The following is a 13,292-nucleotide window of genomic DNA, read 5'->3' as shown; positions in this document are numbered from 1 at the left end:
AACAGGACACAGTTTTGATAGAATTGGACCCCCGATGGAGGGCAACACAGAAAAATGGGATTGGGCTGGTTTTGTTTTTCAGACTTGGCAACCGTTTCTTCACTACTGATGTCTGGTCCAGTGCTTCCCAAACCTGTCCTGGGTGTCCAATTCTGTTCTTGGAGGGCCATATTATATATAGTTTAGCTTTAACCCTGATCAAACTCATCTCAACCAGCTAATCAAGATCTCCAGGATTACTACAAAGTTACAGGCTGGTGTGTTGGAGAAGCTTGGAGCTAATCTCTGCACAACAGTGGACATCCAGAACCAAAATTTGACAGGACCAGGTACTAGAAAAATTATGTGATTAGATTATAACACAAATTATGTTGGGATCAGAGATTTGAAGAGGTGCCTACTGCAGAACTATTCCACCACTTCCAGTTTTTTAATGCACAATTTAGGTTTAAACAATTTTTTTTTTATAATGAATTTAAAAATACCAACAGCCAAAGTTTATTCCCAATTTTCACAACATTCATGTTTAATTTCAGTTTGATTGAAAAGTACTTGTTAACATAAAAGGCAGATGTCAGCTGCAGTGGATGGAAAGAAGTGCACAGTCTGATTGTAATCTAATCTACACATTAAAAATATGATTCTAAATAAGAAATATTACTTTGGACCTTGTTTGATGAGGCCCTAGAAAGTGCTGCATTCATTAAATATTCCAAAAGAATTATATACCAGCTGCAGCAACATGTCGTACTATGACATGTAATTCTATGTGAGCTTTTCCATTTTAACATTTAAATATACAAGATAAATGTAACACATTCTTCTGAACCATTCAAGGTGAATGGAAAAGCTAAATAAGCCTACGATATGATTGTAATTACAACAATGTAATATCTTTTGGTGGACTGTTTTGGTATCAAACATTCAGTGAGATGTTCCTTTAAATGCAAATAAAGGTACAGCTAATTATGACAAATTCTTGTCACTAAAAGTAATGAAGTGAGGCCCATAACATGCTCTATTTTAGTTCATTGGGTCCAGTTAACGTATGCATCAGTTGTCCTTGAGCTTGACTCTGTGTGCTTTGATAGCCGTGTTTTTAGTTGTGCCCTGGTTGGGGATTTGCAGATGGATGTCATGTGTAAAAGCCGGACATTGTTTTTGAAGCGCTCTTGTTTTCTAAAGCAGGGGTTTCAGGTGTTGCTGTGCCACTGGATTGTTGTTGGGTTTTAACGGCAGGGTCATGAGATTGAGGTGGCAGAAGGATAGAAGTGTTGGGAGCAGGCTTGGGCTGCTTGGTCTCTGAACTTGACTGTGAGGTTTTGCCGCTACTCACACCATGATCTGAAATATCTGCTGAAACGCCTCTGGGTTTTCTGGCTGGAAAATTAACTTGATCTGAAAAAAAAAAAAGAAAGAAATACACTGCGTAAACAAACAAGGAAAACACTGGGTTGTGACAAGTATGTCTTGAGCTACTTAAGCAATTTTATTGGATAGATGCATACCAGCTTTCCAACATCTCTGAAAGAAGGATTTGCGTGACTTCTTTGTATTCTTATTAGTTCTTTGTGATAACTAGATAAGGATTTTTTTCTTTCAGATTCATTTACTGTAATGCAGACAATTTTTGTACCACCAATTCACTGAAAAGGAAGTTTTAGTTTACACAAGAATAATATCTAGCCAATTAAATATTTTAGATAAGGGGTCAGAAACCTACAACACGGCACGCAGAGGAATATTCACTAGCTTTTTCATCACCCAGTTTTAAATAATAAATAAATAAATAATCTTTCATTTAGCAAATGCTTTTATCCAAAGCAACTTACAAATGAGGACAATGAAAGAAATCAAAATCAACAAAAGAGCAATGATATACTAGTGCCTACTAGTGCTAGTGTATTAGTGTCTCAGTTAGCTTAACGTAGTACACATAGCAAGGTTTTTTTTATTATTAATATGTAATGAAAATTATAGATTGAAAAAATAGATTGAATAGAAAAAATAATAGAGCAAGCTAGTGTTATTATTATTTTAAATGTGTGTTTTAAAAAGTGTTTTAATGCACATTTTAAAGTATTGCATCAGATATCAGTAATAGAAATGCCAAATAAAAAAAAATTCACTTGAGTTGGTTTTTAGTCTTGTAAGAAAAAGGATTAATGCGAATAAATGGGAGATGGAAATGCATTTGCCGAATAAATTCCTCCATGCACATCAAATAAATAAATGTGACTGTGCAATGGTATGGCAAAACCTGACTAACTAGCAGACCAATCTTGTTGCACAGCATCTGAAATGTTATGATCATTCTGAAATGCCAGAGTAAAGTCTGTTGTCAAAGTATTTCTGTACAATTGCCTCCAGAACAATGGGTTACTTGATGTTAACCCGGGTTCTTTGATAACTGAGTGAGGTGTTTCACTATGGGAATCGCTTTGGGCATGACCAACTGCGGAAGCTCCTATGACACAACGTCTTTCTTTGACAGACAGGTCATAACTACTGTCAAAACTACCGGCCAAAGTCATTATAGAGAGGTTTCTTCCAGTACCAGTGCAAGGATTGAAGAGCTTGTGAAACACCTCACTCTCTTACCAAAGAACCTGGGTTTACGTTAAGTAACACATCATTCTCTTTCTAACTTTTCTAACTGTTTCACTAGGGGAGATATTGACCACTCCCGGATCGCACCCATTTCAACGGCTATCCAACAAAACAATTAAATGGGCACTGACCTGCTGGCACCCAGCACTGCAAGTGCTAAGGATTGCTCAGACACGTCCAGTCTATAAAACCGCACAAATGTATGTGGCGTAGCCTAACTTGCTGCTGAACCAATATTTTAAACAGACATTTCCCAGAGTAAAGGCTGATTTATACTTCTGCCTCAGACCTACGCCGTAGCCTTTACGCCATAGGCTATACGTCAGTTTTCATTTATACTTCTACGACGTTGTCCGTGTAGACGTGCAGTACATATGCAAACCGCTAGTCTGCAGTGTCCATGTGGATGTTGTGTGACCAGCTGTACCACGGCAAAAGACTAAGAAGAAGCGTCTCATCAGAGAAGCATTATAGCCAATAAATATAAATAATAAAATTAATTATTTAAAACTACAGAAAGGAGACAATACCGGAAGAAGAGAAGATGGCATTCTTTTAATCTCCACAAGGACTTGTACCATGGCAGATAAACAGTTGTACATGGCTTTGGCTCAAAAGCCAGGTTAGGATGAAAAGAAAACTTAATGAGACCTGGAGCGAACTGCAAATATGGTGGACTAACCGACAAAGCCTGTAAGTCTCTCACATGCTAAGCAGTTACTATGCTATGAGCAGCACAGTCTAAAAAGAGAGACATTTAAAGCCCAACTCCCTCCAATGGTTCAAAAGGGTGTTGAGAAAGGGCTTCTAGCATGATTGATAAATCCATCGGTCTATTTCATGTTGATCCTGAACCCCAAGCTGCTGAGGTGATTCAACACCATTCCAGCATCTTTCACTGCTTGCTCTCTCAACGATGAGCATATCAGATAATCGTCAATGTACGGCAATATTCTTATTCCCCTTTTCCTTAATGGGAACAGGGCTGCTTCCACACATTTGGAAAAAACCCTTGGAGCTAAACATAGCCTGAACGGAATAGTTTGAAACTCGTAAGCGGTGAGACAAGTGAAGCATTTCTTATATCTTTCGAGTTGTGTGTCTCTGGAACATGTCGCCCTTGGCTGCTTGCCTGGCTGCGATAGTGCAACATTTATTGAGCTGTTTTCCAAACTCGGGAACCATATCGCGCTCAGCCTGTGGCTTGGATGCGAAAATGCTTTCTTTTTTTTCAAATTTCCCAAACTGAAAGGTGTTTGAACACACAGAGTGAGTGCTTGGGGACACTGTTGAACATGACTTTGAGCTTCTTTGTCCCTCACACTTTGAGGAGAGCTCACAGAACGGGCCCTTTCTGAACTCAGAACAGATCGCACACTTCTTCCTCTCCTTGCATCGCCCCCAAGCCTGACAGGTTTATATATCAGCGCATGTTTGTGGATCTGCCAGCGACGTTTGAGCGTGCTTCGGGTCCATACACACAATGCACATGGGGTGAGGGTCCTTGCCCAAGATGGTAGCTCCACATGAGGATGGACATGGGCAGGATGTCACCTTTCTGATCTTCGATTCATTCCCTTTGGTGGGGGTGATGGCAGTCAACATAATGACTGAGAAGTGATGCAACCCTTAGACTAATCACAACATGTTAGCCTGCTGGTCTAAGATAATTAAACCTTCTGAAGGCTCGCCTTGATGCATTAAACCTCTAATTTACTTAACGTCACCTACCACGTTAATTTAAAAAGCAGTAGGCTGAGTAGAATAGTTCGCCTTGATGTGGACACTTTTCTAATGTTAATGATGTCACTCAACACAATCCCTTTCAACTAACTTCGCATTCGGTGAGTCCAATAACTGGCCATTTGTTGAACAGTTTAGCAAACTTTTGGCAAGGGTTGACCTGAATGATATAGGTGGGGCAGAGCCTTATCACAGGTCGACCTGTCTGTCAAAGACAGACATTATGTCATAGGAGCTTCCGCAGTTGTTCACACCCAAAGAAAATTCCCATAGTGAAATACCAAGCGAAGTTAGAAGAAGAACTCTCTTACACGACTGCGTTCCCGAACAGCAGGCATCCATGACAGCAATGACCACATGAATTGTTTTGCCTGCTGGCTCTGAGGCATGAGTGATTTATTATATATGAAAATTATATTCAGTAGCTTTTTCGCAGTGGGCAGCTGTGGCCTAATGGTTAGACATTTGGACTTGTTATCCGAAGATTGCAGTTTCAAGTCTCAGTGCTGACAGGATTGAAGGTGGAGGTAGTGAATTAACAGCACTCTCTTCCACCCTCAATACCCATGGCTGAAGTGCCCTTGAGCAAGGCACTGAACCCCCAATTGCTCCCTGGGCGCTGGAAAAAATAGCTGCCCACTGCTCCGGGTGTGTTTTCATGGTGTGTGTGTGTTCCCTACATACTGCTGTGTGTGTGCACTTGGATGGGTTAAATGCAGAGCACCAATTCAGAGTATGGGTTACCATACTTGGCAAATGTCACGACTTTCAATTTCCCACTTTTCATTGTGATTTATAGTGCCGGTTTATCAGGAAGTGCTGATTATGTTCTCTTTGACTCATCAGATTGAAATGGTGCAAAAATGTTTTATGCAACATTCTAATTTTGTTAAATTAAGTTAAATTCACAACTTTGAATGGAAATCTGGCTAATGGCACACGAGCAATAGGGAAAACTGCATAATAGCATACATTTTGAGGTAATCATTCTGTTAGGAGCTATAAATACTATTAAAGTGTGAGAATTAACTTGAGCTAGTCTACAGGTGCTCACGCGATCGCTGCACAAACGAGGCACTTTGTGATCAATGATCTCAATGCCTCATCAATGCCTCAGCAGTCTAACAGAGCTTGTCAATATCAAAATGAGATGGACAATCAAATCAAAGTAGGCAGGATTTACCGTTCACAGAAGCAGGGCACGAATTCCAGTGGGAAGCCAAGGTTTAAAATGTTGAAAGAAAGCAAGGAAAGATGGAGGTCGCAAATCATTTAATATTAGTCCACCAACAATGAAGCTGAGTTTAGTTGCTTCAAAAACAGCTATTTTATTCCCTCATTGCTGAGAAATAATGTAGTGATTTAGTGTCGATTAATAAAGGTCACGGGGCAGCAAAGACAACAGGTTTCTTTGCTCCTGAATGTTTCTGTGTTTGTGCAGCACAATCTGTGATCTCGGTGTGTGAGTGACGTGTGTGTGTGTGTGTGTATGCACATCAATTAAAGTATCGCATTAATATTGAACGGTCATTAAAGCGAATGTTTTAATGCACAATTGGCCTTGTCACACATACATGCAGTGGTGTTCAGTAGGGTCACATTGTAATGTAATTGTTATTCAAAGTCTAATTTAAACATAAAAATAAAACTTTTGAAAAATTTTATGAAAAATGCTTTAGAAAATTCTTTGTATAATAAAATGTAGATTTTCATGTTAACATTGTACTGTATAAATTCATCATGCATTTAAAGGGTGGGGGGTGTTGGCACAGTGGTTAACCAGGAAAATTAAAAATGGCACTTTATGTCTGTGACGTCACAATGCCCCAAACATTACCGACCTGTTTTAGATCATAACTAGAAAAAATATACAACTATTTTTCCAAGAACAATAACAAGTATAAAATGTACTGATATTCTCTAGTTTTTCTATGATGACTGTGGGACCATAATAAAATCAGAAATTACCATCCATTTTTTTTTTGTACATACTTTAAACAATGAACTGTATATGTAGTAATCTGTTCCAATATTTCGGCATCAATATTTGCATTTAATTCAACATGCCTGATCCATGCTTCTCTTTTGAGCACGTCTTCTTGCCAAGAGACTGGGTGAAAGGACAGGGTAAAACTTTTGCTGGAGTGTAAGTGTTCAAAGGAGCCTTCTTTGTGGGCACAGCTGAGGGTTGACAAACAGAAAGTGGTTAAGACAAATGTAAAGTAAATCACACACATTATACAGTGGCTGTCTGTGTATAATGTCTTGACATTACCTGGGGAGGATGCAGATATTTCCAGTACAGGATCATGGGATATGGCTATGGAGGCGAGGAAGTCATCCACTTGTTTGAGAGACAGGGAATTATGGAGGGTCTCCAGGGGACAGATTGAAGGAACCATGGAGTACAACTCAAAACCTTCAATGAAATATACTAGAATATCAGAATCAAGACTATAAAACATCTTCAGCTAGAATAATCATTTAACATGAACTATAATTTAAGATCTTGGACACATGATAGAAACATGGCGTTCCATTTCCTCTGAAAGTGACAAGCAACAACACCGTCAAACGTGAGTTTGAGGTGGGCAGGATGGAGGCAGATGGGTCACACCAAGAACAGCTCACAATACCTGCAATCTACCAAAACATCACATGGCCAAGATGAATTTATGAAGCGTAAATGATAATCGACATACCTTGTATACTTATTTTATTTCTCAGATGAAACGAGTGAAACAACATGATTATGATTTGATATATTCACATCATGCAATTTGGCACAAGATGTCTGAATATCAATTTTCAGGAATCAATGAGAGGCCATGCATAACAGTGATTATTCCACTGTAACACACAGTCTCTCAGGTTATTTGTACTAATACACACCAGCAACAGTTATATAATATAAAAGACACCAAAAGTCATAAATGGTCTCTTCTGACAAGTTCATTAGCCTAACCCTGTTAACGGTTGCCGAGTAGCAATTCATTTATATAATGTGCAATGCGATATACTTATAAGGAAAGTGCATAATAAATAAAAATTATTATTATTATTTTTATGATAAGTGTGGATTTACTAGCATTTTACTGCTGACTGATATAAAAGATAGAACTGATTACATTAAGATTATTTCTACTTATAGGTGCTGGTCATATAATTAGAAAATCATCAAAAAGTTGATTTATTTCACTAATTCCATTCAAAATGTGAAACTTGTATATTATATTCATTCATCACACACAGACTGATATATTTCAAATGTTTATTTCTTTTAATTTTGATTATAACTGACAACTAAGGAAAATCCCAAATTCAGTCTCTCAGAAAATTAGAATATTACTTGAGACCAATACAAAGAAAGGATTTTTAGAAATCTTGCGGCTTGGCATGGAGTCGATCAGTCTGTGGCATTGCTCAGGTGTTATGAGAGCCCAGGTTGCTCTGATAGTGGCCTTCAGCTCTTCTGCATTGTTGGGTCTGGTATATCGCATCTTCCTCTTCACAATAGCCCGTAGATTTTCTATGGGGTTAAGGTCAGGCGAGTTTGCTGACTAATTAAGAACAGGTATACCATGGTCCTTAAACCAGGTACTGAAAGCTTTGGCACTGTGTGCAGGTGCCAAGTCCTGTTGGAAAATGAAATCTGCATCTCCATAAAGTTGGTCAGCAGCAGGAAGCAAGAAGTGCTCTAAAACTTCCTGGTATACGGCTGTGTTGACCTTGGACCTCAGAAAACACAGTGGATCAACACCAGCAGATGACATGGCACCACAAACCATCACTGACTGTGGAAACTTTACACTGGACCTCAAGCAACATGGATTGTGTGCCTCTCCTCTCTTCCTCCAGACTCTGGGACCCTGATTTTCAAAGGAAATGCAAAATTTACTTTCATCAGAGAACATAACTTTGGACCACTCAGCAGCAGTCCAGTCCTTTTTGTCTTTAGCCCAGGCGAGATGCTTCTGACGCTGTCTGTTGTTCAAGAGTGGCTTGACACAAGGAGTGCGACAGCTGAAACCCATGTCTTGTATACGTCTGTGTGTAGTGGTTCTTGAAGCACTGACTCCAGCTGCAGTCCACTCTTTGTGAATCTCCCCCACATTTTTGAAAGGGTTTTGTTTCACAATCCTCTCCAGGGTGCGGTTATCCCTATTGCTTGTACACTTTTTTCTACTACATCATATCCTTCCCTTCGCCTCTCTATTAATGTGCTGGGACACAGAGCTCTGTGAACAGCCAGCCTCTTTTGCAATGACCTTTTGTGTCTTGCCCTCCTTGTGCAAGGAGTCAATGGTCATCTTTTGGACAACTGTCAAGTCAGCATTCTTCCCCATGATTGTGTATCCTACAGAACTAGACTGAGAGATCATTTAAAGGCCTTTGCAGGTGTTTTGAGTTAATTAGCTGATTAGAGTGTGGCACCAGGTGTCTTCAACATTGAACCTTTTCACAATATTCTAATTTTCTGAGATACTGAATTTGGGATTTTTCTTAGTTGTCAGTTATAAACATCAAAATTAAAAGAAATAAACATTTGAAATATATCAGCCTGTGTGTAATGAGTGAATATACTATACAAGTTTTACTTTTTGAATGGAATTAGTGAAATAAACTTTTTGATGATATTCTAATCACATGACCAGCACCTGTATGTTTAAATGCTGTCCTACTTAACACCAAGATTGATTTGCTAAGGTGGTTAAAAAACAACACCTATTAGCAATTAAATGAGACATCTTAAGAAGTAAAAATCTTAAAAACAATATAAGCCAACAGATATTAGGCAATGCTCAAAGTAATAGGTCTTAAACGTGAAGATTGTCTTGGCAATATAAAAAAAAAATTAAATATAAATGAGCATTTACTTCTTACTTTTCTTTCTGCGAATGCAAGGAATAAACCAAAAACATACAATACTCAGAGGATAGTTTTTTTAGTGGATACGTAAAGTTAAAAATGAAATAGGACTCTTTTCTTTTTCATTTAATAGGAGAGATCATAATGGACTTGGAGTTTGGTAAGGGTTGAAAAACAGGGTATAAAGACTAGATCTAAACACTTTCTACACAAGTTTGGGAAACCGAGCTAAAATAAAATAAACACTAATTAGACAGGATAGAACGAGTATATTAAGTATGATTAACACTTACCACTGAACATACTGGAAAACACTGACCCATTTAGAAAAGCAGATTAAAAGAAAAACAACAAAAACAAACAATAAAAATGATATGCTAAAAATGGGCAATTTTCTAAACTTCCAAAAACACCATCTTAGATCTTACCCACTTATAAAACACTACAACCTATGTAATACATATTCAGGGATACAATGGTTTTAATTAATGCTTTATATTACAGCTATTCACTGATTTAAATATTTAATGCATGTGACTCTGTTAGATCAAAGTTCCCTGCATCAGAGTCCTGCAACGGGTCGGCTACCCGCGGATACCCGCATAAAAGTGGCTGAAAGGGGTGGATTTTGACATTCATAAAATTCATGGGTGGGGATGTGGGCGGATAATTAACTCCTTGCGGGCAGGTCGTAGTGCAGAATGTCTAAATTACCATTACACATAGGCAACAACGATATGACATTTGACCACCACTTGTGATGGTAGGATACTTGAATGCCGCAAAACAATACACACTTTCGTTTAATTAGCACATTAATGACATGTCGTGATGTTGAGAGAGGTGCGAGATAAAAAATAAAGAACTTTAATCTGAATTATTTTAGCATGTGTGATTTATCAAGGGCGCGGATCGGGTAACGGACCAAATATTAACGGGTCTGGGCGGGTGCGGATTTAACTTATATATTATCACGGGTGATGGGTCGGATCTGGTGTTGAACTTCGGGCAGGCGCGGGTCTCAAAAAAATGGACCCATGCAGGACTCTACCCTGCATACTAAAGAATTTGGAACTGGAAACACAGTAAACACGTAAAGTGTTAGGAAAAGCTAAAATATGCAGATGAATAACCAGGTTAAAATCCTTTAGATATGCCTAAGAGCAGCAAACTCTGATCTCCTGATAATTAAACATATTTAATCAGTATCTCAGAACTAGCTCATTCAGCTACAAATCAACCAGCCAATATTAGGTAACAACAAAAAAAATCCCAGCTTTAACAGATGATGGAACAAAACTGGCAGCAATCTTTGAAATCCATGTCAAGAGGAGACATAAACTGTTGGCTCCCGCTGTGTCGAATGGGTATTTTTAGTCCTCTTAAATTAATAACTTTAATATTCCCTGTTCTGCAGTTGATGGAGGAACTCTATATACAGATAATAAAAAATAAAAAAACTCAAAAATTGAATGTGAGGGGAAGACGTGAAACTATTAATGAACAAAAGCGAACATACCATTGGTTGGGTGTCGCGCAAATGAGATAGAAAACCTTTTTACAGCAGAACCACGTGTAGCCTCTGAGAAAGAGAAAAACAGGTACCTGAAATGTATAACAGCTAACAGAAAAAGGGTTAAAGAAGGCAAGAGTCATGCAGGAAAGTCGCAGTGGAGAGCTTGTGTTAAGTGTTTGGACAGCCATAGGGATAGTGATTAAAACAAATTAAAAATAAATCGAACAAACAAAAACATTTCCGTTCAAGATAACATATCGTATTAACCCTAGAATGCATAATGGGGGTTAAACTGACATAAAAGAGCTAGTCAGCAGAAGACTGCAGCTCACCTAACTGGCCACAGGTGTCACAGAAGAATAGTCATAGAAAAAAGTCTTTGTAAATGGCTTCAGTTCATACTGAATTTTAACTCACTGTAGTGTTTTTGTCAGATTTTTTTTTGTCTGTATTAGTATACTATTACGACTAAAGGGCTGCAACAAACTTAAAAAAAATAAATAATAATAAAATAAATATATATATATATATATATATATATATATATATATATATATATATATATATATATATATATATATATATATATATAAATATATATATATATATATATAAATATATATATATATAATAGATTAATCGAACGATTAATCGACTAATCATCGATTATTTCGCTGATTAATCGGTATCCATTATTTGATTATTCAGCAATTAGTTAAAATATTCTAAAAAGTAAAGGTAATCACTTCCGCTTTTGAAAGTCATTAAGTAATTACAATTATACAATAAATTTATACAAATAAATATATTTGGCTCCATAATGAGATGTCTTATTCACCATTTAATTAGCTATATGAGAAAGTAGCTGAATGACACATCATTCTGCCTTAAATCTCCTTTTGCAAGTCATATGGATGAGAAACAAAATAAAGGTTAGGTGACATATAAGACATTTTATTTTTGGATAAACTATTACATAATCTCTCTTTACCTTATAGGGTTATGATAACCAAAACAGTCCTGGGCTGGATCAAGCTTTGATCTCTGTAAACCAAACTATAGCTTTAATTAAATGTTTTTTCCCCCACTAATAAAAAAGTTTTATCATTTGGTAGCTCCACACTGAAGAGCTGCTTTATAACTGAAAGCTACACTGACTCTGGGTTTTCATGTTTAATACTGTAAAGCTGCTTGATTTAAGGTTATCTATTGCACAAAGTACTATATCAACGCGACATGACTGATTTTAAAGAAGTACCGAACTTCAGAGCTTGTGCAAACATCAACATCTCTGTGATCAGATGTGTTTTAGACTGCTGCTTTCACAACTCTGTCAGTTTTTGATGTGTTTATTTTGTTATTGAGAGGAAAGCGCACAGTATATATTTACATATTCATCATATATTACATATTCAGCAGCCTTAGGTTTATCTACCTTTACTCTGAACTGAAGTGCTGTCTTCTTCTCTTGATTTGTGTCAGCTTCAGTGCCACACTGGTCAAACCATGTTATTGCATGCTCTTACATTAGGTCATACAAGATCAAAAGACTACAACGTTTCAGCTCTATACGACTACTACTTCTACTTATAATAAACATAATCTACATTCCGTTGATTACTTAATGTTTGGTTTTACATTTTCACATCAGTCAATAGTTTGAATACATCTGAGTAAATGTTGAAGGAAAAGGCCTGTTCAAACTTGTGACTGGTAATGGTCTCGGGCCATTAAACGGTGTAAAATAAAAAAAAATAAAAGTCAGAAAGGTGGAAATCTTTGTGCAAGATGTAAGGTAAACAACATTACGTTAAAACCACAATTTTATGGCAGAGCTGGTTACGCTGCCAATGGATCTTGCATTAACACTAGTGATGTCCGATTCGTGAACGAATCGTTCAATTTAACCAGTTCTTCTTAGTGAACCGGTTGAACCAGTTCACCAAATCGAACTGAATCGTTTTAAACGGTTTGCATCTCTAATACGCATTAATCCACAAATGACTTAAGCTGTTAACTTTTTTAATGTGGCTGACACTCCCTCTGAGTTCAAACAAACCAATATCCCAGAGTAATTCATTTACTCAAACAGTACACTGACTGAACTGCTGTGAAGAGAGAACTGAAGATGAACACGAGCCGAGCCAGATGACGAACGAACACGCCCTCTGCTGGAGCAGTTCTCATTCTCGAGTCAAGAACCGGTTGCATCGGTTTTCGGATCATCAGTACACCGAACTGAGAATCGTTTCTGTCGGATGCGTCCGATTTGAGAACCGATGAACTGATGATACTGTGCATGCGTGTAACTTAAGTATTTTGTTAAACATCGGAAAGTGTGATTTTTTTTTTTTTTTTTAGATGAATGTTTCTAAACTGTATATTGTAGATTATGTATAGGCCAAAAGGGGTTTTCAGGGAAGTTGGACAATATAATTAAGACTCTAAAGACTCTATGTTTAATAGGAATAAGGGATGATTTATGAAATATGTGTACTGTATTTATAGTTAATGATGACACATTCACAAATTGAGTTTGTAGTAAACAGAACAT

The 13,292-nt window shown here is 37.4% G+C and overlaps 1 protein-coding gene across 5 annotated transcripts in view; it reads right to left on the bottom strand.

Moving 5' to 3' along the window:
• Positions 1-497: 497 nt before the first annotated feature.
• The window catches only part of LOC132127842 (inositol hexakisphosphate and diphosphoinositol-pentakisphosphate kinase 2-like), a 52,445-nt gene continuing 39,650 nt past the window's right edge, over positions 498-13,292 (bottom strand). The window contains exons 29-33 of one of the 5 annotated variants that reach the window (XM_059540006.1): positions 10,742-10,804; positions 9,516-9,536; positions 6,629-6,772; positions 6,421-6,534; positions 498-1,398 (exon numbers count right to left, since the gene is read on the bottom strand). In XM_059540006.1, coding sequence (XP_059395989.1) covers positions 1,136-1,398; positions 6,421-6,534; positions 6,629-6,772; positions 9,516-9,536; positions 10,742-10,804 — 605 coding nt within the window. In that variant the 3' untranslated portion in view covers positions 498-1,135. Of the gene's footprint in view, positions 1,399-6,337; positions 6,535-6,628; positions 6,773-9,515; positions 9,537-10,741; positions 10,805-13,292 lie in introns of those variants that run through there. The other 4 variants (XM_059540002.1, XM_059540001.1, XM_059540003.1 and 1 more) reach the window with 4 other exon arrangements.

The sequence above is a fragment of the Carassius carassius genome, chromosome 45, assembly GCF_963082965.1.
Source record: "Carassius carassius chromosome 45, fCarCar2.1, whole genome shotgun sequence".
Lineage (NCBI taxonomy): Eukaryota > Metazoa > Chordata > Actinopteri > Cypriniformes > Cyprinidae > Carassius > Carassius carassius.
The sequence above is the reverse complement of the archived record's forward strand: the minus strand, read 5'-3'. Positions and strand labels throughout refer to the sequence as shown.